Genomic DNA, 25,890 nt, shown 5'->3' on the forward strand with positions numbered 1-25,890 from the left:
TATGTGCTTTTAACTATCCAACATTTGTAGCATAGGCCATAGGAGTTTTATCGCAATCCTTATAGCCCTTCAGCTGATACAGTATCCCGCGAATATACTTCTCTCTCCTTCACCCTTTCTTATTCAATGACCCACATCCTCCTCAGTCATCCCATCCTTACAAATTATTGAACCAAGATATTGAAATGGTCAGTCTCCTACCAATTTAATCTTATAAGAAAATTTTAAAATAAAATACAATAATGTTCATTTAGTAATCATTTAGATTAGAGTGTTTAAAGAGAGGTGTACATTGATATAGTCTGCATTACTGTATCAAGTTCTAAAGGCCAGAGAAATGTGAAAAAGAGCACCTTGGTGCAAATGCCCTCAAGTGTTAAACTTACTATTTGTTAAGACATATGTGATTCACTTGTTAGAAATCACATATGTCACTACTTTATGTAGTAGTTAATCTTTGACAAAACGCACATTTACTTGTATTGGGTAGATTTAAGATGTGTTTAATACTTCAAGAAACTGTTTCAAGTTCAAGAGTTAAAGTCATGTAAGTTTGTCTAAGATTCAAGTGCAGAAAGCATTCATCATTAAAACTCGACAGCTAGCTATCTATCGAGACCTGTAGAGCTGTTGAAGCCCGTGTCTTGACACATCTCAACAAATAGGGTATCTATCAAGGTTTATGAATTCAGTCTTCCAGGACCGTTTTTCATTCAATCCATGATTGTATGTTGGGCTTTCTTTTCTCACAATCCTAGACATATAAAAGATTATTTTAAGGGCCGTCAAAGTAGAACAAGTTGCACAAGTGTTGAGCAAAGTTTATTCAAGCAAATTGTGACCGAAGACAGAATTGCCCTAGTTCTTTCTTATGAAGAAGCTATTGTGTTTATACACCGTAGGTTTTGTGACCAAGCACCTTCTCGATCTTCATCACTGGATGAACTGAAGAACTTTATAGCCAACACCTCTCTAGTTGGTGATTGAAGTTGTATACTGGATCCGCGCAATTGGTTAGTCACGTACTAAGAGTCGTGCATTACAAGGAGAGATTGTCACTACAGAACAAGTTCAATTGAGTATTGGGGTAAGGGTTCAACTGTAGTTGTATACATACTAAGATTCACTTACTTGTAAATACTTGTTATGATAATAGGTAGATTCTTGGGAGTGGTGACCTTAAAATCACCCGATGGGTTTGCCGTGTAGGTTTTCCCATTCATAAACAATCACTGTGTTTATTTATTTTCCGCTGCATATTTAGTTAATTGGTGATTTGTTTGTGCTGCAAAGCATATTGCATGTTAATTTGATTAATTAATAAATTTGGCTAATTAATCAATTAATTCATCACAAAGATCAATACGTGTTTGGCCTATCACTATTGATGCATCTTGCAACTTCTGTATTTAGACATTACTTTCCTATGCAATTTTTGTTGTATGTGAGTTCTTTTAAATCATGTTTTGGAATTGATGCATTCGTGTCTTGGTAATTACCTATTGTTAGTGTCCTGGTGTTCATTTTTTGTGTGTTGTCATTGTCTTTCTTGTAACGTAATTAAATGATATAGGATAGCTAATTCAGTGGGAGAAATTCTGAAAGGATTAGTTGTTACTTCGACAAAGCATTGCCAGCAATCCTTCTATATAAAAGTGAGCGTCGGCAATATAAAGAAACAATTTCAGATTGTCTTTCCTTCAACCTGTAATGGTGCTGAATTATTGCGCCTCTTTGGTATGTCTATCCTTTTATGCTAGAAGTCAATTATTTTCTTGGAAAAATTTGTTACGTTCCTATGTTTTAAATATAAATATATGATTATATATTTTAAATAAACTAATCAACAGTGTTGCGTCTCTTTGAGAAGTTTGATTTTAGGATGACTCTAGTTTTTTTACCTTAAATATATTAATGCTTATTGTTTTCATAACCAGCCATATCATAATTATGTAGAATTTGGAAGTTTTGACATTTATTAAACATGTTGAGGGCAATAGGGTTGGCTATATGAGTAATTCTTCTTGCCATGGCCCTATCAAAATTGACTGGCTGGCAGAGTTCTACTTCTACCAGGATAAGTTTTCTAGACAACTGTCCGGTCTGTATATCTTCTACTAAAGCTAAAGTTTATATATAATCAGGGGTTCTGTATACATAAAATGATGCAGCACAAAATTCTTAAAGGAACCGAGAATAAACAAATGAATAGAAAAATAAAAATAAGGATAAATTACACACATCACCCTGTGTATACCCTTAAAACACGAAACTATATTATTTTACCTATCAAAAAAAAAAAAAAAACATGAAGCTATTCTATGGTTTATTTGTAACACATACCTCCCTTGTGGTTTGCTTTATGAGGCATTTCTGCTAGTTTTAACGAAATTTGATGAAATTGCCAGTGCCAACAATACCCATTGGAAAATGAACTTAGGAATCAGCACTATGCCATTGGAAAATTGCAATAGAAATTTAAATCAGCTTGTTTCCATTGCAGTACAATAGCTACTTATATAGACTACTGGGATTCAACCTTAATTCTTAACTGACTTGGGCCAAAGCCCAATTATTGAATTCATAAATAACCTTAACTCTAGAGGAATTAAGAAAAATGCTAATAACTTAATAAACTAATATGACCTAAAATAAAATCCAATGGACCAATAGTAAAATAAAATTGACTTCTAAAAATAAATAAAACTACGTTAAATAAAAAAAAATGTGCTCCCTGCATCATAAAATATGCTAGGAGACCATGAGTTATGGAAATGGAAATGACTGTTTACATATGTTAATCTATGCTAGTACATTAATTTTCTGGTAGTCTATGGTAGCACTTGTCCAATAATCATCAATTGCATTGAGCTGATTTTGAAACAGTCCCAAAATCCTTCCTGATTTTTACCAAAATTTTCTAATTCATTTAGTTTTGAGTGGTTTATGTGTAGATTTGTTTCTGTTCTCAGTTTAAAACTATTTTTCTATCTAATGCTAAAACAAGGAAGATGCATGAAATGTTTGGTAGATTTACCCTTTTTTTTTTTTTGAGATGAAACGATAGTAGACTTTATTTAATTAATATCTTTCTGTACAATGGGAAAGAGAAAAGAGGGGCATTCTTCTAACCAAACAATAGCCTCCTCATTCTCTTTTGCAGCACTAGCTAAAGCTAGAGCAGCACGGTTACATTTTAAAGGAATAGAAACAAAGGATATACTAACAAATTGTTCACATATAAGCTTAATATCCTCCAAAATCCAAGCCACCTCTAGAGCACAGATTCTATCTGAATTAATGAAGTCCACCAACTCAGCAAAATTACTCTCAATAATGACTTTGGAAAAGCAAGTGTTTAGACAAAATACCAGGGCTTTACGCATGACCACAGCTGCTGTCCACAGAGAGTGCAGCTCTTTCCTGACACTCTCACAAGATGCTGCCAACACTTCCCCTTTTGAATTACGAATAAGAAAACCCACACCAACTGAAGCTTTAGACCGAGACTGTGAAAGAGCAAGGTTTAGTTTGAAAACTGAATCAGAAAGGGGAGGAGACCATTTCCTGTCTATTGCTGTAGATTTACCCTTATTAGCTTAATTATGAGTTTGTGTAGTGAATTGCATCATTTGTTATCTTACAATATCTTATATTACCGAAGTCCTAGCTAATTAATGTTTCTATGCAAGCTTTTAAATATTTTTAAATGTTACAATGGAAATTATTTTTAACTACATTTTTTTTAATTAATATTTATAGCTAGTTTAATTTGGTAATTTGAGGAAGTGGCCTTGTTTAATAAATTTTTTCTTACTTACCAAAAAGAAGAAGATATGGTGCCAGCTAAATCTAGGATATGCAGTTTTGGACTTGTCTATTGCTGATTTTAAATGTGTAGCTTGAGATATAAAAGATGTCAACTCATATGATATCAAATTGATTTTTTCTTTCTCAAAAATTAGTTAAATATGGAAAAGGAAATATTGGCTGATGATTGATCTCCAAGATAGATGTGTATGTTTTATATTGATTTTGGACAACTAAGACATTTTGAATATTTATTATATTATTATATTGCCTAAATAATATTGCGGTGCTTGTTGGATTTGCGGAGTAATTGATGATTGTAAATGTGGATTGCTAATGTTGCTGGACATGGTGCTATTGTTTTTAATTGTGAATATTCCTAGACTAGAACTGCTTGATGTGGCATCTTTTGGCTTATGTGTTTCCTTTTGGTGTTATAAAAAGTGCTAGTCATCTTTACTTCATTTTTATAATTTTATTCTTTTGGTATTCGCAGTTAAGTTGCCTGAATTATTGTACTATGCTAACATCGAAGAGGAGACATTGATGGAGCTCCAGCAAGAATTAGTCGAGTTTCTCAAGTATAACATCTTACCACCATTCTAACATGTGTCTGTGAGAAAAACACAATTGAGAGAATAAGAATACAATCTTTATAATTGCATACAATGATTTATGCTACTTATAAAAAAACCAAAAACATAAAAAACTTTGTTGAATGGTGACATTTATGAAACAACTTGCACACTTAACGTTGCTTACATTTTTTCTTGTGAAAGCTCGAAAATGTGTTGAAAACACAAGAGTTGTTTAGACCTCTAATTAAAAGTTACGACTCGATTGATTTTACACTAACTTAATACTAAGTGCAGAATAGTGTAAAAGCGAGCAGATAAACAAACAAGCTACTCTAATCCATAATCAAAGCAACACAACAATAAAATGGAATGTAAAAGAGTAAGGAAGAAAGATGCAAACACAAGATAACATGCCGATGTGTTATCAAAGAAGAAACCAAAGAACTTGGTGAAAAACCTCTCTACTGCCCTCAAAAAGCGTAAATCGATCCACTAGACAATCAGTTGGGATACATGGGTTAGCAAGAGACCATCCAAGCCTAACCTATCCGATGTACCTAAGCCCTCCAAGCTCCTACTCCAACAAGGCTTCTCATAACTATGTCTTGTTTAGCTCTCTAGATCCCGCAACAAGCTCTATGTTGCATCTGTCATCCTTGGCTTCTTCCAATGCTTCCCAGCAGCTCCAAAACACTCTCTACACTCTGAATAGGTGTGGGTTGTGTTTTGGTACAAATCTCATCTCAAGGTATGACAATGGGAGAGGAATGGAGAAGATGCTACAATGATTTCTCAATAAGGATGAGTAGCTCTCTCTCAAAAGATGGGTGTGTGTGTTGTAGAAAACCTATCTAGGATTTTTCTATCTGAATGGCCTCTTTTACATTTGTGGGTAATGAGGGTATATATAGTATGGGTGAAGGGTAAGAAAGTTACTCTTGAAAAACCTCTAGGCAGAATGTTTCGCGACTATCTCGCAGGAAGGCCTTACCCGTGAGATACTCGCGAAAACGACAGCCTAGCACGACTCTTCAGCTTCTAGTTATGTGCTTCTCACGTGGCTCTTTCACGGGTTAGTTTCCAGCAAGACACTTGCAAAATCCACTGATTTTTCATTTTATGCTTAATTCTTCACCAACTAAATATTAAACCCAATACAATAAAATCCCACAAAATACAAGGAAGTAAATTAAAGCAATTACAATACTTTTTGTTATGGAATAAAGTCAACATAAAACATAGGTGTAAATCACAACTTTACAATCTTCCCCTTTGACTATGCCATGAAAAAACACCTTATAACATACTGTAGACTTAAACGTAAGTTTGGGAATAATGACAAAACTCACTCACACCTAAATCTAGAAGCTGTGATGAACTTGGAACATGTATACCTGTAACTTGAAACACTTGCACAAAACACATTAGACCCTCAAGGTAAATCAAGTGATAAAAGGACAAGTATAATGTAGCAAGTAAATTGCGATCAAGTAAACATGATGAGAAACATGTGAGCAACTTGATCATACACTAAAACAGTCATATGAAAATGACTATAATAATCATATAGCAAAGCAAATGATCATTCGAACATGCAACCAATAAAGCACAATAGCATAAGGATAAATGCATGTCCAACACATGACACAATACAATGAGAGCAATAAAACATATCAAAGCACCATAAAGCAACGAGAAAACAAGCATAAAGTAAATCAAGATTTTCTATAAAAAAAAAATGTCTTCTCCTCCTTGGTATATGCATCTCCCCTATGGCTTTCTCCTCTTATGAATGTGCACAAGGTAGAATTTCTCTCCTTAAGAGTGTGCACATGAGTCATATAGAAATGACTACTCTCCCCCTTTTTGTCACGAATAGACAAATGAATCAAGAGGAAGGAAAGAAAATATGATGCATGAGGGGTGCAAGATGAATGAGAAAATGAAGCTCAAACAAAAGACAAAAACATCTTTAAAAAGAATGCTACAAGGCATAAAGTAAACATGACATGCTAAGGATGATGACACGATATAAACCTAGGCATGACAAAGACACAAGAACATGTTATATGTTCTAAAAAGTCTAAAAAGATTTAACTAGCATGAGTGAATGCAAAAACATGTCAAGTGTTAAAGTGTATGCAGCAAAGTGCATCTAGTGTGCATGTGAGATGCATGATCAATGCATGAATAAGCACTCACGGGGCAAAGTGTATAAAACACACCACCAATGATCAAAACTTGATAAACATGAATAATTATGATGATCCCCAAAATTTGGTACACATCGGAGTCCAAAACAACTTAAAAATGTCATTTAGGCATTTTATCAAACACTTAGAGTGCACACACTACACATGTATGTTAAACAATGCATGAACATATGAAAATTTTGCCTAAATACATGTTATTTTTGCCACAAAGGGCCAACATCCAAAACAAATTATCATTTAAAACAAAGCCCAATCAAAAAGATTGATAGAAAATAAGTTTTCCAACTCCCATTTGAAAAAATCTCAACTATGAACACAAAACCCCCCAAAAACATAATCTAAGGATCAAAATCCATGAAAAGAGTTAAAGATTACCTTAAAGATGTTTATGAAATGTAAAACACTTGAAATTAGTTGGGTTTTGATGTTGAAGTATTAAAATAGGGGTTTGGGAGAAGATGGGAGGAGTTTAAAACAAAAGACCCACGAAATGCTCTTTAAAAGTTGATCTGGAAATTTTCGCAAGTAATTTCGCTGGTTAGAATCCCGCAAAATTTCGCTGGTATCTCGCTGGTATTTTACTGGTAAGCCTTACTTGCGAAACAGTCGTGAAACTCTTTGTCCAAAGCTAAAAAACTTGAGAATTGGAGCCTTTAACTCGTGACTGAAATTAAACATGAAATAAGTCACGAAAACACCCAGAAAACATGTTTTTCACACACAAAAATAATTTGAAAAACTTTGAAAAACATGGGTAATACAAATCACTTCCAAAAGCAAACAAAAAAAAAAAAAAAAAAAAAAAAATGCATGTCAAGTGTTTGATTGCTAAACCTGTTGCTAAAAAGGAAGATAAAATATGTTGCAATCATGTTGTGGTACATGATTTTGTCCCTATTGTGAGTTCTACCTTTAAAGACAAATCGATGTACATTCATCTACATAATAGAAACTAAAAGTGGAGAGAAAGCTCTTATGCCTAAGCCTCTGTTTAGGTCCTATCCTAAGGAATTGAGTGGATCTAAGTTTGTTCATACTGCCATGATTGTGGGTGATTGGTCATATAAGACCTCAATGTCATAAGTTGAAGAGGAAACAAACTTATGTTGCTAGATCCCTTCTCAAAAGACCTAGTGGACCTAAGCACATTGTTTGTCACCATTGTGGTGCTTTTGGTCATCTAAGATCTCATTGCTCTAAGTTTCAAGCTTTTAAAAGAATAAAAAGAAAAGAGAAACTTAAGCTTCTTGGAAGTAGTGCTAAAAAGGGTAAACCAGAGTTGAGTAAAAATAGCGTGCTGTTAAAGAAAGTGTTTAATGCTCTTAACTTCTTGTCTATATGCATCTCCGGTTCTCATTCTTCCAACCCTCGTCTTGCTTCTCTTGAGACACTCATTTCAAACAATCATTCCGTTTGTATGAGGAAGGGTTCCTATGGTTGTGCTTATGCTCCTTTGATCTTTGATCTAATTCTTTCGATCTTTGTAGGACCCTTCATGCATTAGATGTTTCATTGTCATGCATTTGTGCATCATGCATCTCTTTATAAGCATTGTTTGTGTTTTTGTTTTTGATCTTACTTTTATATCTTTGTTTTGTGTGTGTAAAAATTCAAAACCACATAAAAAGTGAAAAATTCAAAAAGTTTGATCATATATGTTTAAGCACATATCTTATATGAGTTTGGCCTAGTACCTTCGTACTAATGGTGTAGTGCATTTACGAGCTTAGCTTGTTATGTATGCACATTTATCTATGTGGGAGAAATCTTGAAAACTATGTGTGATTGTTGTAAATAGATCTTTAAGCTTGTTATGAATGATTGATCAATAGTCTTGATGGTCTTGATATTTGCATAGACTTGTGCTTATATATCTTTCCACTTTTACTTTTATGTTTTTGCAATAGAGCTCACCAAATGTAAATCTCCAAATGAAAAGAGATAATAAGCTGCAAAAGCCGTCACACATACTAATATTTGACTAGGAAAAAGGAAAAGCGACATTTTAATTTGAAATGTATGGTGTTCAAAAAGCCAAAGGCTTATTCTAAATATTGAAATATCAAAAATTTCAAGCACCGATCTTATAATGAGATGTACTATTCATAAATGATCAAATGTTATGATTTGTAAAGAAGTCNATCTTAAGAGATTCATTTTCACATTTAAGATCATCAACAAGTTTGTTAGACAAAACAAGTTTAGCATCCAAGTCCATATTCAAACATTCAAACTCTTTCAGCTTTTCAAGAGAAATTTCAGCAAGTTTTTTATATTTCTCAACCAATTTGTTGGATTCATTGAGCTTAGCAATCAAATCATCTTTTTCACAAAATAACTTGCTCAAATCCTTATGAAACTTCTTAGCATTTTTCTTCAAGAGTTTAATGTTAGGAATATCAACAACACCCAAGGTTTCAAGTAACATGTCATCACAATTATGAGGATTTACACTTATAGAGGCATTTTCACAAATACATGGCATGTTACACTCACAAACATCTATAGAAGCATACAAAACACTATCCATGGCAAAACACACACGGGGTCAAGGATCACACTTAGCTAATGAAACCAAATCAAGTATACCTACTCTGATACCAATTGAAAGCTCGAAAATGTGTTGAAACACAAGAGCTGTTTAGACCCCCAATTAAAAGTTACAACTCGATTGATTTTACACTAACTTAATACTAAGTGCGGAATAGTGTAAAAGCGAGAAGATAAACAAACAAGCTACTCTAATCCATAATTTAAGCAACATAGCAGTAAAATGGAATGTAAAAGAGTAGGGAAGAAAGATGCAAACACAAGATAACAAGCTGATGTATTATCAAAGAGGAAACCGAAGAACTCGGCGAAAAACCTCTCCATCGCCCTCCAAGCGGAAATCGATCCACTAGACAAGCAGTTGTGATACATGGGTTAGCAAGAGACCCTCCAAACCTAATATACTCAATGTACCTAAGCTCTCCAAACTCCAACTCTAACAAGGTTTCTCGGAACTGTGTCTTATCTAGCTTTTTGGATCCCACAACAAGCTCCATGTTGCATCTGCCATTCTTGGCTTCTTCCAATGCTTCCCAGCAGCTCCAAAACACTCTCTACACTCTGAATAGGTGTGGGTTGTATTTCGATACAAATCTCCTCTCAAGGTATGACAATGGGAGAAGGATGGAGAAGAGACTACAATGATTTCTCACTAAGGATGAGTATCTCTCTCTCTCAAAAGATGGGTGTCTCTCAAAAGATGGGTGTGTGTGTTGTAAAAAACCTATCTATGGTTTTTCTCTCTAAATGGCCTCTTTTACATTTGTGGGTAATGAGGATATATATAGTATAGGTGAAGGGTAAGAAAGTCACTCTTGAAAAACCTCCAAGCAGAATGTTTCGCGACTATCTCGCGGGAAGGCCATACCCATGAGACACTTGCGAAAACAACAGTCTGGCATGACTCTTCAGCTTCTAGTCATGTGCTTCTCACGTGGCTCTTTCGCAGGTTAGCTTCCAGCAAGACACTCATGAAATCCACTGATTTTTCATTTTATGCTTGATTCTTCACCAACTAAATACTAAACCCAATACAATAAAATCCCACAAAATACAAGGAAATAAATTAAAGCAATTACAACACTTTTTGTCATGGAATAAAGACAACATAAAACATAGTTGTAAATCACAACTTTACATCTTGGAAGTTTGTGATGATTAGCTGTCTGGAGCACTAAAAAATGTTCATTAAAATGAATTTTAAAGTGTCTTTAGAGTGAATTGTGTTACTTTATTTATACTTCTAGGTTTTTGTTTAGGGGAAAATAGTTTAGATAACTTGCCTCAAACATGTCATTTTATTGAAATTTTCAAGGATGACATTCCATCATCATTATACTCATACTGAGAGATTATACATCTTGTGATTCAGGTTCTTGCAGTAGCATCGGAGTGCATTTTTCCTCTTAACTTACCATGTACCAGAAGATATTGAAACCAACACCGACAAGTAAGATGTCTAGGTCAAAGATGTATTGGCAAAAAATTGAGTATAGAATACCATAGAACTAGCTAGAGCTTTAGGTTGATGTATAATCACCTTTTAGATTTGATATTTTCCTGGATTCCAAAATTTGAGAAACCAGATGTCTGTGTTTCATGTTATTAGTTTTGAAATGTCGTTTGTTAGGACATATGTGAATTATGTTAGGAACATATGTTAATTTTATGTAATTAGCTAATTTTTTGACAAAACGCACTTTATTTGTAATTGGGTAGATCTAGGATGTGTGTAATACTTCAAGGAACAAGGTTTCAAGACAAGTGTTAAAGTCATGCAAATCTGTCCAAGAAGCAAGTGTAGAAGTGCTAGTTTTTAAAGCTCGATAGCTAGCATCTATTGAGATTTAAAAAGCTGCTGAAGCTTAAAGCTCGATAGCTAGCTCGATAGATACCTTATCTGTCGAGGTTTATGGAATTTAGTTTTTTAGAGCTGATTTTCATCCAATCCGTGTGTATATGTTTGGGCTTTCTTTTCTCACAACCCTAAAAATATATAAGGATTATTTTAAGGGTCGTCAAAGGTTGCGCAAGTGTGAAGAAAAGTTTTACTCATGCAAATTATGACTGGAGACAGAATTTGCCTAGTTCATCTTTCTCTTAAAGAAGTTGCTGTGTCTGTATACCTTAGGGTTTTGTGACCAAGGAGTTTATTGATCTTTATTATGTGATGAACTGAAGAACTTTGCAGCCAACATCTTTCTCAAGTTGGTGATTAAGTCGCGTACTGGGATCTGCGCATCTATTGGTTAGTCACGTACTAGGAGTCCATGCATTGAAAATGAGAAATTATACTACTGAACAAGTCCAATTGAATATTGGGGTAAGGGTTCGACTGTAGGTTGGTATAAGGTACTGGGATTTCTTTACTTGTAATCGCTTATTTTGATAATAGTAGATTCTCGGGAGTGGTAACTTTAAAATCACCCGATAGGGTTTTTGCCGTGTAAGTTTTTCCCATTCGTAAACAAATCACCATGTCAATTTATTTTCCCTGCATTTAGTTAATTGGTGATTTGTTTGTGCTACTACTTATTTTGTATGTTAATTGAATTAATTAATTAACTTGGCTAAATCAATTGGTTAATTTATCACAAGGGACTAATACATTCTTGGACTATTATCTTTGTAAACAAGGGTACATTGTGGGCAATGTATATGGGAGAAACATGCCGGACATACATATTGCCCTGTAAAGGCCTATGGTGTACCCCAGATATATGTCATTATCTAACAGCCCTGGATAGGAACAGTTTGAACAATTGTACATAATGGAAATTTGGTGAATGGAAATGAGACTACCTGACAGAAGTGTGTATTAGGAATTTGCATGTGATTTAAAATTTTCTTACAAAATGCTTTTTATTGTTTTTTTTATTTTTTTTTTTTATTTTTATTTTTTGAGAAACCAAACCCCAAGAATGGGCTGGGCTTTATTGAAACAAAATTAAACATCAAGAGACATCACCCAAAACCAGAGGGGCAATGTCTTCAGGATAATCCTCTAACCAAACCAGTAAATTAGGCCCTACATTAGCACGTTTAGCTAATGCATCAGCTACTGAATTACAAGAACGAGGGAAAAAACAGAAATCAAAGAAATGTAAAAGAGAAGCTTGGCTAAGAATATCATCAACTATGTGGCCATACAAAGATTGATTGGCTGGTCCTTTGAAATGGCATTGATAACTACTGTTGCATCACCTTCAAATATCACTTCGTGTAATCCAATCTCAACAGCAAATTGTATAGCTCGCCTGCAAGCTAAAGCTTCAACCATTGCCACGGACTAGGTAGTGGTACTCGAGCGGACAGTGCACCTATGACAGCGCCATTGTTGTCTCTGATGATCACGCCCAAACTAGCTGAGTGCATGCTTCTGAACAGAGCTTCATCGAAGTTGGCTTTGTATCGAGATAGTGTTGGGGCAACCCATTTAGGCTGGACTAGATTCCGGACTATGACTGGTGCATCATCGTGAGCCTCAAGGAATTCTCTCAGTAGTCTGGCAGCTTCGGAGAAGATCTAGATCAGTGGATGAGCTGGGCGCCGAAAATGAATTGCATTTCGCTGATTCCAGAGCAAACAAGTTGAGATAGCAAAGATCTCCACCTATAATCATCCCAGACCTGCAAAAAACTTAAGAAAAGGTTAGAGAAATCCCCCGGTGAGTGAGGGATTGTGTGTTGCATCCAGCTGATAGTGCTCCACAGTTTGTCCACCTCTGGGCAGCCCCACATGACATGCAAAATGTCCTCAGTTTGGGTCTGGCACGTGCTACAATAGGCAGAGGGGGTTATGTGCCGACGAAACAAATTGTCCAAAGTTGGAAGTGAGTTGTTACATGCTCGTCAAGTGAAGTGCTTCACCTTATTTAGGGTTCGTAGCATCCAAACACCTCTCCAAAGATGTCTCTGGGGGTGTGGATTTGAGCTACTTGGGCTGTTGATTGAGGCTTCATTAACCAGAGCTTGTAAGCGCTTCGAATTGAGAAAATTCCGAAGGCGTTTTGGACCATATGGGGCTATCTTAAGGCAGTCTGGTGCTAAGAGGGATGCTCATGATTGTCTTCACTTCATGAGGCATAAAATTTTGCCTAATTTCAGTCTCCTTCCAAGTTCCATTCTCCTCATCAATCAAAATACTAACCTTTACATCAGGGGGAATAGAGGGGAGGGGGGAACTAACCGGACGATATACTTGATCCGGGAGCCACTTATCCTCCTTTAAACTCACTGTTTTACCATCACCTATCCGCCAAACCAGCCTTTCGCACCACATCCCTTGCACTTAAATTACTCTTCCATGCATACGACCCATTAGTTGAGGATTAGCATCAAGAATGGACAATCCGGAAAAACAAGCTTTAAAAACTCTATGGCAAAGTATTCCTGATTTTTCAACATACGCCAAACTTGCTTGGCCAACAAAGCATCATTGAACTTCTCAATCTCCTTAAACCCCATGCCTCCACAATCTTTAGCTTGACAAAGTTTCTCCCACTTTACCCAATGCACCTTCTTATTATCACCATGGCAGCCCCACCAAAATTTGTGGATCATGACCTAATTTCCTGAATTAATCCCTTAGGAGCTTGAAACAACTCATAGAATAGGTTGAATTGCTTGGATAAGGATTTAATAAGCACCTCTCTGCCTGCTTGAGAAAGAAGTTTCTCCTTCCAACCTAGTATTTTCTTCCAAATTCTCTCCTTAATATAAGCAAACCCTTGTCTCTTTGCTCTCCCCACAAATGCAAGTAACCCCAAATATCTCTCATTGTTGGAACTATGTTTAGCACTTTTAATGTTTACAAAAGTCAACCATCTCTATATTAATTTATCAAAGTTTGTAACAAGCCACTGAAAAAAATCAAATCAAACCAAACCAAAATTTTGATTGAGGCATAATATTGAAAAAAAAAAAGAAGGTATAGAATTACTTCAAATTTCAAAACTAAAAAATTATAAATTGATATGACAATAAATTTGATTAATACTACCTCAACAAGATAATAAATGTGTTTATATTTAAATTACTTTTTGTGGTTATTGACATATTGATTTGTAAGATCTATATAGTGAAATTTATAATATTTTTTGGGAAATAAACTTACACACACTCATGTCTTTAAAACGTTACTGGCAACAAATCATAATTTTTAATTTTTAAGCAAATCAGATTTGCTGGTCACTAGCAACAAATCAAGACCAAGCATGGGTTCACTTGCTAATTAAATGCAAAATTGATGGAAATTAATGATGAGTGCAGCGGAAAATAAGTTTTTAAACGGATCTACTTCATTCGATATTGATAACACGTACTAAGTAAATTTCAGAATTTGAGAACAAGAGATCGTACCTTGAAGCGGTGAATTTCAAAACCAAGATTGAAGCACTTGGGGACTACTTTTAATCTTCACTCCAATTCTGCTAACGCCCAGATGTGTGGTCTCTCAATTGGTAACAAAGGATGACTAGTGAGTGACAAAAACTCACATACACACCACTTCACAATGGTGTTTTTTTTACCCACTGAAATTCTGAATGTTTTTCCTTTGTATCTAACCAATTTATCTAATTGGGCTGGCCTTTTAGGCCTTCCCAATTGGGCTTAAGTGTGTGGCTTGGAGTGGGACCAAAAGGGACCAATAAGACACTAGCTCCAATGGGCCTTGGGTTTTTCTGTCAACTCTTGACAAGTCCAAAGTTACCATTAACTATATTTAATACCACTATATAAATATAGTTGCACTCTAGGTCTTATCTATAAATTATATCCCAAGACTTTATTATACATGCAACCCCTTCATAAAATATTCGTAGTAATACAAAGTCATTAATGTGACTGCACTTTGTAAATTACTACATCTTATCCTTGAGTACCGGTTTAATCTTTTAATGTTATTCATTATATATTTATGAAATCCAATTCCATAAATATATACTTTAGTCTTACTAAAGTGGTTAGGCCTAACTCTCTGAATAACAAACTCATTAAACTTACTCAAGGGAATACTTTATATCTCCGTTAAGAGACTATGAATTCCATCTTGAGAATACATGTTCCATCAACACTAAATGTGGCTGTCAACATATTGAGGTTTTGACCATAACTTTAGATCTCACTCCTATATATCAAAGCAACCTACACTCATGATCAGGTCCATTATTCTCTCAGGATTAAGAGTTCATGCAAATACAAGTCGTGAGATTTATTATTCCTTTGACAGTCTTCAGGAGAATAATAAATCTCATAGCGGTCCAGTTCAATATGTCTTAACTCTTAAAACATATTAACACATCAACCAGAAGTCACCACTTCCATGATCAAGACAAATCATCATGATTGATATGTTATAGTCTTCGCAGATGAAATGCCCAATTTCATCACCGACTACGAACTATAATTCTGAGTTTATAAAGAACTTGTGATTTATATCTTCTGTGACTCTTCACATAAATCACATACTATTCATCTCATAGACTATGTGATAATGTCCGAATATTCATGTTACCATTATTTCAGATAATAATAAAACAAATTCATTAAACACAATATTAAGTCATACATAATGTCATACACAATGTCAAACTTAATATCATACGTAGTATCATACAATAGGATTAAGGGCACTAATCCTAACAAAAATATCTAGAAAGAAAAAACTTTCCAAAAGCCATAAGATGCAAGCATTCATCCTGGCTGTGGAAAGGTATTTGGGAGTAGGCTTTGGTCCTAAAACTGCTTGTTTCCAAATTAATTCAGGTATGGATATCAACATTTAGGACTGTTGGATATTTTTATAAAAAAGATTATATTTATTTTAATACTCATTTATGTGTATTAATTATCTCTTAATGTCAGATACATTAATTGCTAAATTTTGAAAATTCAAATATAATTCAAAATTTGAATAGCTTTTGTCAATGGTTTTAATTAGGAAATTTCTAAACATTAATGTGATATTAATACCATAATTGCTAGCATGTTTGGTTTTATTGCAAATATATACTTTCTATTCTAAACAATTTGTATTTAAACGTTCTTATTTGAATATGACATAATAACATCATATATGAAAGAATTTCAGCACTTAAATGTACAGCTATTGCTAAATTATTTTATATTATGATAAGTTACCATAGATATACAAGTATTTACTATTTGGTTTAATGGAAAGTGGTCAAAATAGCTAGCAATTTATTGTAATATATATATTCAGAAACTTTCAAAAGGATATTATAATAATGTACAGCAACGTAAATCTATGGGGCATTAATTCCATAGCATTATGACCTTTTCTTTGTTCCCAACGTACATATTAAGGTTTTGGCAAAGACAACATTTGATTTCTGGTTTATATTATATATATATATATATATATATATATATATATATATATAAAGAAAGCTATTGATCACACATTGATTTCAATAATTTTAATGACCATTTAAAGTTTTAAAGATAGCAAACGTTTTTATTTTTTGGCTAAGGACAAGCAACATGTCCGGCTCTATATATATGGAAAGAAATAAAAGTTTTAAAAACAAACATTTTTATTTTTGAATTACAAAACTGCAGACTTTTCAAAAACAATTTTTTATTGTCCTAAACACTTACCATCTATTTCTTCTTACTGCTCACAAAAAATATTCTATCTTTTACAAAATTTTATGGTAAAAGAAAGTACTATAGAGAGCTTATATCTCACGAGCAGTGTAGGCTTGCAAGGATAATTAGCAAAGGTGGCTGGGTTGTTGTATCTTTGGGGCAATGTGCAGAAACTATTTGTCTAACTACATCGGATATACCGTAGATGTGCACGATTTATCTCAAAACAGTAACTTAGTCCACGCCTTATCTCTACCAGCTCTTTTGGTAAAATCAAGTTGTGTAATTTCTAAGGAAAATTTAGGTATTATCTCTTATTTATTTCCAACAAGGACTTATAGGTGGACACTTGGGTCCCTCTTTACCAAATTATACTTTTATTCCTCTCGGGGGCATGCCAAATGAAACTAGCAGAGTTGTTGACCTAAATTCCTAACTGAATTCAAATTGGGATTTAAATTTGCTCCTATTTAATTGATGATCATACTATTAAATGCATGTGATATCACAACCATCATTACCAACCAATCACTCTCCAGATAAACTTCTTTGGTCACCAGAAAAACATGATAATATTAACATTAAATCTGCAGACCTTCTATATCTATGCAATTTCAAGACCTAGCCAAATGAAATGGAAATATCTTTGGAAGTTCAAAATACACGACAGACTCAAACTTCTCTAGAAAATACCCAACTAGTTCATTGAGGACCATTTAATTTGCCACAACTTTTTTAACAATTTGACTTGATTGCACAAACATTTTCATATGAACTCACTATATATATTTTTTCCATAATTCATAGTTATTTATCTCAAAATTGTGATTAAATTGTAGCACAAAAATTGTGTCCCTGCAATATTAGGGCCCGTTTGGTAATTTTGTTCCAGTAACGTTATTTGTATTTTTTGGAAATATGAGTGTGTGAAAAAGTGTATGAAAATACATATAATGTTGTTTAAATATTGAAAATTGTTGTTTAAATAACGGTAACAAACAGAATTGTGAAAAATGATTACGCAAGAGAGAATAATGGTTAGGCTAGAAAAAAGAGTGATTTAAAAAAAAAAAAAAAAAAAAAAAAAAAAAACTCCTATTCATTTCCGCTGGCTCAGTCAATGAAAAGGTGATCCATCCTTGGCCCAAAAAAGTATCTAGAATCTGCTTGGCCATACTTTGAAAAATAATATAACCAAGAAAATTCCAATATCAGTTTCTATAATTCCACTTTCTATAAAAAAAAAAAAAAAAAAAAATCTATAATTCCAATGAAGCATAAATCAATTTAACAAAGTTTAACAAAACGCAAGTGCAAAAAATATTATTGATGCATAGTTAAAAACAATTGGTGTTTTAGTTTTAAGATAAAAAGTAATTATTAGAAGCATAGATCATTGAATTATCTCTCTCTCTCTCTCTCTCTCTCTCTCTCTATATATATATATAAATCTAAAACTAATATAAACTTTATTATAAAAACTTATAATCTAATATGATAATAAATATGATCGGTACTACTTCAATAAGATAATAAATAAAATTACTCTTTTTAATTGGTAATCCATTAATTTATATAATAAAATCTGTAATAATCTATATAAAAAAAAGGGTAAGAAACAGTCATTACCTCAAGAAATTGCTATGAAACTACCTGTATATAGCAACTATTCAAATAATGCTAGCAAAAGAGAAGCTCGTACATTTTTTTCCCCTTGTTTGAGCTTTCATAAAGTTCATGGCTAATATAATCTTGTTCCTCCTCTCTTTTGCATTATTTGCTCCATTCTCATCCTCAACATTTCAAACTTTCAGTAAAGGTTCATCTCTCTCCAGAGAGAATCCAGAAGACGTTTTAACTTCACCAAATGACGTTTTCTCTGCTGGCTTTTACTCGGTGAAAATGCTTTCTACTTTGCCATATGGTTTAGCAATTCATGAACCATAGTTTGGATGGCAAACTGTGACCAGCCAGTTAATGGAAAGTGCTCAAAGCTCTCTCTCCTCAAAAATGGCAATTTAATCATAACTGACGCTGGGAAGTTCACCATTTGGACCACAAACACTTTCTCACTCTCCTAAGTACAATTATCTCTCTACAACACAGGTAATCTTGCTCTACGTAATATGGAAGGTGTTATTTTGTGGCAAAGCTTTGATTTTCCCACAGATACACTTCTTCCTGAACAACTACTCACTAAAAACACAAAGCTTGTCTCCTTAAGAAGCTAGACCAACTATTCCTCTGGCTTCTATCAGTTTTTCTTTGACAACGATAACATTCTTCGCCTTATTTTCAATGGTCATGATGTGTCTACTGTTTATTGGCCTAACCCATGGCTTTTAAGCTGAGAGGCTGGGAGGTCCGCGTTTAACAGTAGTAGAATTGCAGGGCCTAATTCCTTAGGCACTACAACAAACTTGAGTTTTTTCAACATTTTTTTATCCACGGTCACTAAAAAATGTTAATAAAAGACTTAATTTTCTACAGTTGTACTCAACTGTTGAGCAAGGCAAATAAATTTATTTCTTCAGTTGGTATAACTGCTGAAATAAGTGTTAAAAAAAATAATTCAAATAGGGAAAAGTTATACCAACAGTTGGATGAATGTGGAAAAAATAAATAAATTATTTTATCAACGGTTATAAAGATGTTGAAAATAAAAACACGGAACTTATATATATTCTACAATAAAATCAAAGATTTATACGGACTAGAATTTCTTGGGTACAATACGATAGCTGTTTTCTTCTCTCTCTTGGCTTTACATCTCTCCCTTTATATTTCTCTATCATTTTCTAGGCAACCAAAAAGGCTTCTCTACTCAATTAATATCTGTTTTTTACGGTTTTCGTTTTGATTTCCTCACAAAGATCATTGCCATCAAATTGATTTCACCAAGTTGTTACTATATTTTGACGAATTATTTATATATCTGATGGATTTGATAGATGCGGATTTGATGAGAGGTTAGGGCTTCTTGATCTGAAACCATCCCTAATTCCTTGTGCTCTACTATTTCATTTTTTTTTTCAACCACCGCTTCATCAATTAGGGTTTCCTCCATCATTGCCTAATTTTTTCACATTTTTGTTTCTGTTTATTGCTCATATACTCCAGATCAAAGCCTGTCTTTTTATATCATTTTTTAAATTTGGTTATTTGATTGATTTACTATTTCTCAATTTTGCATGTATTGCATATAATTTTGTTTTGAAATTGTGGATAAAGATTGTTTCGTTTTCACTTCATTTCAGTTTAATTTAGTGGAAATGGCATTCATTTTATGCTCATGATTTGTTGAACTGGTAATAATGGTTAATTTGAGAGCGTAGTTATTGATTTAGCTTTCATATTTTAGAGCTATGAAATTTTTTTGTAAAGTGCTTTGTTTCCAGTGCCCAATTAAGCTCTTTTAAAGTGTTTTGCTAGCTATTTTTCTCTCTAATGGATTGGTCTTATGCTGGAATTTGTTTGTTGCAAGTTGATTTTAAAAAATTACTTGTGTGAGTTGTATCTAGTGGTGCAGATGTTTTGCTTATGTGGGTTTTTGTAAATATCAATCAGTATGAGTTGTATAGATATGAAAACTAAGGAACAACATTGGGAGAGTTGCTAGAACCACATAGATACATTAAAATACTGGACTAGTTTACTTGTTTAGATATAAAATTATATTATATATTAGGTATATTTGCACGTATATTTATTTGGTTTTGGCAATTGGCATTTAGAGTGCAGGATCATTGTCACCAGGGCTGTACATTTTTTTTTTTTTATATACTAAATCAGCATTTCTTTGATTTGAATTTTGAACATATTCTAATTCGTATTAATGGATCATTCTATTGATAGGTATGTGGAGGAGTGGGAGAAGATTGTGTGGAGGATGGACAGTGAATTGACTACAAGGATGAGTATAGGCCCATGGACTTGATCTTCATGGAGAGTGTGTGGTGGGTCTTTGCGAAGCCTTTGAGAAGGGCCTTGTTTATAAGGATTTCAAGGTCTGTATATTTGTGAATCGGTTAATGAAACTTGTTTGTTATTATTATAAGTTCTTTTTCAGTGAATTGGGTAGTGAATTGATACATGTCCTTTGTTGGTTAATGAATTATTTTATGATTTTGATTTTGAATTTATTCTGAGTTCCTTTCAATGTGATATGATGGTTTCACTCTGTTGCTGATAGTTCATTTTAATAGCTGCTAAAATGTTTTAGTACAAGAAGAAACGATTTTTTATTTTTATTTTTTTTGGTTTTGTTGTTTTAGTCATTTTCATTTTGAGTGAACTATGAATTCAACTCAAATGCATCTAAGGTTGTTAGTAGAGATTTATGTTGGCAGTCCATGATTCTTGAAGGTCATAATATCCTATTTTATGTCATACGCCAATGAAATCTAGTAAATGACATCTCTTCCCTTGTATGAGCAAGGTGAAGGTCACAATGTTGGATTCAAAACCCATCATTTGTGTGTATTGTGTTCACTAACTGATAAAAATATAATTTTTCATGCTTTACATAATTTTTCATGCTTTCTTACATTTTCTTGGGTCTAAACAAGATATTTTGAGTTGAATTTTTTTAAGATTATAATTATTTTGGTTTATGAAGATATTTTGTATTATAAAGATTTGTATTCATATACAGAGAACTATTGCTCTCCTATCTTATAATCCAAAAGGAGAAGTATTGCTCTTCTATCTTAAAATTGTGGATGGTAGAATTAATTAATGTAGGTGTTTATTGATTTTCAATGCCATTTTTAATGTATATTGATTTTTGGACTTCTTTGGTCATGTTATTTTGATTACGACAGTGATCTAGAGGATAGATTCACACCTAGACCTGTACTAGCAAGGTTTGCATCTAGCTCTTTTGACTTACAATTTGATCTAAGATACTCTTAGTCTCTTAACATAGTCAATTGAGAGTTTTTATTTTAGTTTTTTACTTACCTTTTCATCAGAATAAAATTCTTACACCTTTTCATCAGAATAAAATTCTTACATCTTATTTTTGTTTACAATTGGACACCGGAGGAAGTTTTGGAGATGAATGATCATGGTCAAGGTGCTCATTGGAAACAATAAAATGCTTACATCTTATTTTTATCTTTTCTACTATTTTGTCACTCTTAATACGGTTACTAAGAGCATGATTAGACTTTCATTCCATATGAGGATTTTCCTTTGTTAATTTAGATGGTAATAATAATGTGTTCTAGCTCTTCATTTGCAAATGTCAGTGTTCATGGAGAGATCAACATGACATTTAGCATAGATCATTTGTTCATAAATGGTTACAATATTGACATGTTTCAGTATGTTTTGGCAAGATTGATGGAAAAGTATTGTCATATTTTATTCCTTTTATTATTATTATTGCATGTGTGTGTGCTATGCTGACTTGTTTAAGATTATCTTATTGAAAGTGCAGTTGTTCATTTCCAATTATATTTTTTTTTTTCCAAATTCAATTACAAAGGATCTAATTAAATTGATAGACTTTTCTGACAAATTGTGTTGTATGCAGATGCTCTCTTATATGGAGGAGAACGGAATTGAAGTTAAGGAGTACGGAGCAGTGGGCTCAAATGCAATATGAGGATTAGGATGATGAGAGTTTAAAGAGATGGAAGGAACAGCTTCTTGGGAGTGTGGACTTCAATTATGTTGTAGGTAATCATTTTGTCTTTTCCTAATTGTTTATTTGTGAATTTTGTTTGGTTGTGAAGAAAATGGAGGGCAAAAAATACAAATTTGGAATCTTTCATTGTTTTGAATTCCAAATTCTGCCTCTACTTTTCTTTTTCATGGAATCAGAAGTCATAACTTATGTTATGCTCTAAGATAGCTAAAATTAGCCACAAAGAAAAGTGGAAAATAAAATTTTCCAATATTAATTTTATGGCTTTTGAATTAAACAAAATGTACTGACTTTCAAAACAATTTTGCTTCCAAATTTTGCTAGCTTTTTACTTTAAATCTTGGCTGTTTGATGGTCTAACTTCAAGTTTTGAAATAAGTTTTAAAAATGAAGTATCTTTGGTGTTAATCCATGCTATATACCAATACAATAATTTACTTCTATGGGTACTTAATTTGGCCCCTCTTTTTTCTACTATTAATTACCTCATATTGCTAGTCTAATAAGTGCAGAGGATCTTACCCATCTACTTTTGACTTCTAGACATCTATTACTGTTGTTTTACCTATTCTATATAAAATAGCAAGAGAAGTTGCTAAGTGGCAATGCAATTTGTATGACTGTTTTCATATAGCTTTAAATGAAGCACTAAAGAAAAAGTTGAGAGGCTCAAGATTGCAACTGGAGAAATAATGACACATGCTGGGGAAAAGCTCTAAAAAAGTGCAAAAAAAAAGGACATGGCTTTTGCTTCTACATTGTGCTGTGATGGAGAGAAGAGAATTTCTTTTCAAATACAATGGATAAGGTAATTAAATGAATGTACGTGCGGCTGGTGTGTGGAGTCTCAGCTTTTGTTATGCTAGTTTGGTTGGGGAGTAATTTTGGTTTTAGGCCTAGGATCTATTGGGAAGTAATGACTAAGGACAAGGGTTCGTTATTGTAAATTTAAGAGTGTAAGGGCTGTAGGCAAAGTAGTTGAGTTGTGTTGATTTGTTTCACTGTGTTATAAGTGTAGTTGATTGACTGTTGTAATTTAATTTGGAATTGCATAATTGTGTTTACGTTTATATTTTTAATCATTTTATTAAATTTTGATTAATGTGAAAGTGTGCATTCAAATTTTATTATTATTTTTTATATATAAATAAAATACTTATTTCAACGGTTATAAACTGTTGAAACTTATCTCAAGATACCTTTAACCAATGGTTGGGTGCTTGTGGATAAAAGTAATTAGCATACTTTAATCTATATTTATGTGTATATATTTCAACGGTTTATAGTAATATTTCAACCTTTACTAACTGTTGGTAAATGTGTAACACTTTTTTCAATGGTTATATAGGCTATAGAAAAATGTTCTCGACACAGCTTTTAATAACGGTTCTCTACGATCATTCTTGTTGAGACTAAGGCTAAATCACAATCTAAGTCACAGCCTACAGTCAAGCTAAAGCTACTTCCCAATTCTACACCAACGGCTAGTTCACTTCAAAGCTTAAAACAGAGACCTTCAGACGACACCGTTTGATCATATGCCACGCTGTCACTCCTGGAGCCTTAGAGGTAGTTAATGTTTAGGCGGGAAAGTCTGTTGTAATGCTTAACAGATTTCCCTGATTAGAGGGATTAGTTTCGAGATTTAAGGAACTATAATTATGCAGTTATTAGAGCGAGTCTCACTGTATATATATAGACTCATCATGTACATTGAATCAATTAAGCAAAGTATTTTCTTCCAGAATTCTCTCTTCCTCTCTGTCTCTCTTTTCTTCTCTCTCTTTCACTGTGTTCTTCATTTCATTCTTGTTAATCTGAATCACTTGCTTCATTTCAAGATTTAAGCTTTGCTTAGCTTTTCTTCAATTCCAACCGTCGAAAATACTTTTCTCGACGATTTTTAGTACTTTTTTTGACAGTTTCAACCGTTGAAAATAACCAAATTTCTTGTAGTGAGGGAACTTTAGTTCATCTAACAATTTTACTTTTATGTCAGCCGACTATGGAATTGAGCTTCATAGAAAATTAACACTTGGTTATGATGGTAATATTTGATTATATAGTTGGGGCTAGTCAGAGGAAGAGCAGACTCAAACTTGGGTTGTTTGATGGCAAGCCATTCAAAACCCTTGCACGATTCATGGTGTTTGTGGGGCCAATAGTTTGTGCAAGTATGTTGCTAGTTCTCATAGGAAATGCACTTGGCCTTCAGGGTACAAGATGATAAATCAAACCAATTGGTCTTACGAGTGTGAACCTGAATTCGATCTCCTCCCTCGCAACAAAAATGAGTCTTGTCTTTCTATTGCTATCCCATGTTGAATTCTATGGATATGATTTTGGGTCATTCCCCAGTTACACCCTTGATCAATGTATGGATTTATGCTTGCAATTATGCAATTGTGAAGGGTTCCAATATTACAGTTTTGATAATGGCAAAGGTTTTACAAGTTTTTACCTTAAGACACTATTTCTAAATGGACATCGTTCCCCAGATTTTAGAGTGGCCTATTTGAGACTATCAAAAAGATATAACTTTTCCTACAAAAATCCCGTAGAAGAATCCAATTTAGATTGCTCAAGGGAGGGTACAATACAATCGGACAGAACATACATCAAAAACCATGAAAAGGGGACGATGAAATTCATGCTTTGGTTTGCATGTGGAGTGGGAGGACTTGAACTCACATGTGTCTTTGTGGTGTGTTGTCTCTTGATCAAAACCAGGAAAAGCTCAAGAGCAGACAAGCAAGGGTTTGCTCTTGCTGCCACTAGATTCAGAAAATTTACCTATTCTGAGCTAAAAAAGGCCACACAAGGTTTTACCAAAGAGATCGGAAGAGGTGCATGGGGAGCTGTATACAAAGGAGTATTGTCTGACAATAGAGTTGCAGCAATTAAACGTCTCAATGAAGCCAACCAAGGAGAGGACGTATTCCTAGTAGAAGTAGGCATCATTGGGAGGCTTTTGGTTTACGAGTACATGAAACATGGTTATTTGGCAGAAAACCTCTTTTCTAATGCACTTGATTGGAAGCAAAAGTTTGAAATTTCTTTACAAAACAGAAGTGGTATAAACAATTCAAGTTTCTCAAGGATGAGAGGAACTCACAGTTACATGGTTCCAGAGTAGGTCTTCAATCTACCCATCACCTCCAAAATAGATGTTTATAGCTACGAAATTGTTGTGTTGGAGATGGTGACTAGAAAGAGCGCAATAATGGGTGTATCCCCCCAAATTTTATGAAAAAAAATTTACCTAATAATATACATACATATTTAAGAAAGTCTAAAAATAAATATAATTCTCATTTAAATAAAATACAATCTATAAATACATGTGTCAATAAATTACAATAATTAAACATTCATTATCTTCAAAATGAACACATAGGTATTTTAACAATTATCTCAACAAATAAAAGGGAAAAAATTGAGCTATGAAGTATTGTATATTACTATTTTACATT

The 25,890-nt window shown here is 33.5% G+C and overlaps 1 protein-coding gene and 1 long non-coding RNA gene across 3 annotated transcripts; both read left to right on the top strand.

Moving 5' to 3' along the window:
- Positions 1-17,506: 17,506 nt before the first annotated feature.
- LOC111999136 (putative receptor protein kinase ZmPK1) lies at positions 17,507-25,667 on the top strand (the record flags this gene model as incomplete). The annotated part of the gene is given in 5 exon segments (XM_065762301.1): positions 17,507-17,573; positions 18,536-18,655; positions 18,658-19,170; positions 24,417-24,715; positions 24,717-25,667. Coding segments are annotated over 5 exon segments (1,950 nt in total), but the record flags the coding sequence as incomplete, so codon positions are not given.
- On the top strand, positions 19,358-24,029 carry LOC136062835 (uncharacterized). 2 transcript variants are annotated; one of them, XR_010624572.1, is made up of 5 exons: positions 19,358-19,733; positions 20,620-20,771; positions 22,304-22,449; positions 23,052-23,225; positions 23,766-24,029. It is a non-coding gene; the product is annotated as an uncharacterized LOC136062835 (long non-coding RNA). The 2 variants fall into 2 exon arrangements; XR_010624568.1 differs by lacking the exon at positions 23,766-24,029 and having other exon boundaries at positions 19,362-19,733; positions 23,052-23,456.
- Positions 25,668-25,890: the final 223 nt, after the last annotated feature.

This window comes from Quercus suber, unplaced genomic scaffold (genome assembly GCF_002906115.3).
Source record: "Quercus suber isolate HL8 unplaced genomic scaffold, Cork oak 2.0 scaffold_19, whole genome shotgun sequence".
NCBI classification, from domain to species: domain Eukaryota; kingdom Viridiplantae; phylum Streptophyta; class Magnoliopsida; order Fagales; family Fagaceae; genus Quercus; species Quercus suber.